Source organism: Penaeus vannamei, chromosome 43, assembly GCF_042767895.1.
Source record: "Penaeus vannamei isolate JL-2024 chromosome 43, ASM4276789v1, whole genome shotgun sequence".
In the NCBI taxonomy this organism is placed as follows: domain Eukaryota; kingdom Metazoa; phylum Arthropoda; class Malacostraca; order Decapoda; family Penaeidae; genus Penaeus; species Penaeus vannamei.
Window position 1 is genome coordinate 12,145,145 of NC_091591.1, and position 2,500 is coordinate 12,147,644.

At 44.2% G+C, this 2,500-nt stretch overlaps 1 protein-coding gene across 1 annotated transcript in view; it reads left to right on the top strand.

The window, feature by feature from the left end:
- LOC138860738 (loricrin-like) overlaps nt 1–2,500 on the top strand; it is a 5,022-nt gene that overhangs the window by 1,216 nt on the left and 1,306 nt on the right. The window contains exons 2-3 of the mRNA XM_070118927.1: nt 1,871–1,933; nt 2,128–2,500. The exon at nt 2,128–2,500 is cut by the window's right edge and continues 1,306 nt beyond it. Coding sequence (XP_069975028.1) covers nt 1,871–1,933; nt 2,128–2,500 — 436 coding nt within the window. The remainder of the gene's footprint in view (nt 1–1,870; nt 1,934–2,127) is intronic.

Sequence of the window (2,500 nt, forward strand, 5' to 3'; positions counted from 1 at the left end):
CTTCTTCGTCAGACGAATTATGGCTTTTACCCAGCACAAAGGTATGTTATGTGCTGATATCAAAATTCGTGTTTTATCCAGATAATAACAGACAAATGGATTGATATATTTGGAAATCCATATGTTTTGAATTGTGATAATCAAGATGGCGTCCTTCTCTCCTCCCTCATGCAGAGAGAATGGCAGGTTGGGGAAAATGAGATGATGTCACACACCATGTAATATGAGCCATTGTTAGATCTTTATCTAATTTATTATTTATTTATTTATCTATTTTTTATTTAGAAGAGATAATTCTGACTGTGCCAAGGAATGAATCAGGAATGGAATTGAAAATCAAAGTAAATTGTAGGAAATGGAAACTGAGAAAGGGAAGGATCGATAACTTCATCCTGATAAGTCCACAATAGACTGTATCTTGGCGCTTCAAGTCATTGTAGAACGCCGTCGTAAATTCGGGCATGGGCTGCGTGCAGCCTACATCGACCTTAAGAAGGCCTTCGATATGGTGCATCGGGAATCACTCTGAGAAATCTTGAGATTGAGAGCCATTAAAACAGGATTATTGGACTAATAGCAAGCCTGTTTACTGGAACTGGAAATGCTGTAAAGTGTGGTGGGGGCCTGTCGAGCTTTCCTGTTAGTTCAGGAGTGAGGCAAGGCTGTGTCCTTGTGCCAACACTTTTCAACACTTGCATGGACTGGATATTGGGCAGAGCTACGGTCCAAATCCATTGTGAAGCAACTCTGGGTAAAAGCAAAGTTACAGACCTTGACTTGATGAAGTTGCTCTTTTATTTGAGTCTTTGGAAACCTTAGTGGCGACTCTGGATGCATTTAGCAATGAAGCGAAGCCCTTGGGTCTAGATGTCTCCTGGCCCAAAGACCAAGATCCATGGGCGATACAAGGGCACATATCAATTCACTATCTTGCTAATTGATTGCTGGGATAGGACACGATCATCTCCATTGCACAGTCGTATTTTTCCGGTTGCTAAAAAACGAAATGTCACTAGTACTTTCATTTCTCAAAGATGTCATGTGTTTGATTTGTATGAGAGCTTATTTGAACTCTGGTCATATCGGTTACTAATCTGAACTGGTTCGTGATCACTATAACTTCAATGCATATTTTCTTGTCCGGAATTGGCTTATACTTCGTATCCTCACTCACTGTTGTGCTGCTTCCACTGCTGTTGTGTGGAGTTCAGTGCGGCTCGACGTGCTGAATGTCCTCCTGTCGCACACTTAGCCTCACTACACATTGAAAGCACGTAGTGATGCTGAGGTTTGATGAATAAGACTGCAGTCGGTACACACTTGCGGCAAACACATTGAAGTCACAGAGAGCTTTACATACCTTGGTAGTGCAGTTCATAACTCGGGACTGTCCGACCAGGAAGTCAGCAGACGGATTGGCCTGGCAGCAGGGGTCATCAACTCTCTCGACAAGAGTATTTGCAGATGCCGGTACCTGTGTAGAGAGACCAAGCTACGTGTTTTCAAGGCCCTGCTTATGACAGTTTTACTATACGGTAGTGAAACCTAATGCCTTTTGTAACAGGTCCTGGGCCAGATCATGGGGTACTGTTGGCGGGACCACATGTCTAACCAATGATTGCACTGTGAGACTGGCACAGGACCTGTTACTTGCACAATCCATGATGGCCACCTGGTTCGCTTCCCACAGGATGATCCTGCCACTCAGGTTGTCTATGTGCGAAACAGCCCTGGGTGGATGCGGCTGTGCACCCCCTTCGACGTTATTTCCCCGATAAGGGTGATGGTATAACTAACACTAACACATATTAATATGTCTTCTATCATCGTAAAAGGATTAACATCATTTTGTTTCTATTCTTCCTATCAGACTGGGCGTACTTCTCCTGCTCTCGGTGCTTTGGACGGCACAAGGATTCCCTACATATAAAAGGTAAGAATCAAGTTGGAAATCAGTCTTATTTTGTTCGTTCTTCAAAAGGTTATTTCAATATACAGGGTATATAGGTGTTTCCATATAGATGTAGAAGATTGGAACAATCATCATATAGCAATAATACTGATCATTATACTGGTTGTAAAACTCTGTCCGAAGGATGTCGAGATCTTTATGATTACTCATTCCAGATGCGTCGGAGGAACAGGCGGTCCCCCAGGTTTATCCAATGGACCTTTCCCAGGCGGTCTCCCAGGTTTCGTCAGTCCAGCTTTCCCACCACCAATGATATTTGTTCCCGTCTATTTAGTTTCACCGGCAAGTGGCCCATGCTTCTACGGAGGTGGTGGTGGTGATCAAGGAAATGGTGATGATGGAGGCAATCCAGATGGTGGTGATGGAGGCAGTCAAGGTGGTGCTGATGGAGGCAATCCAGATGGTGGTGATGGAGGCAATGAAGATGGTGGTGATGAAGCCAATGAAGATGGTGGTGATGAAGCTAATGAAGATGGTGGTGAGGGAGGCAATGAAGATGGTGGTGAGGGAGGCAATCCAGATGGTGGT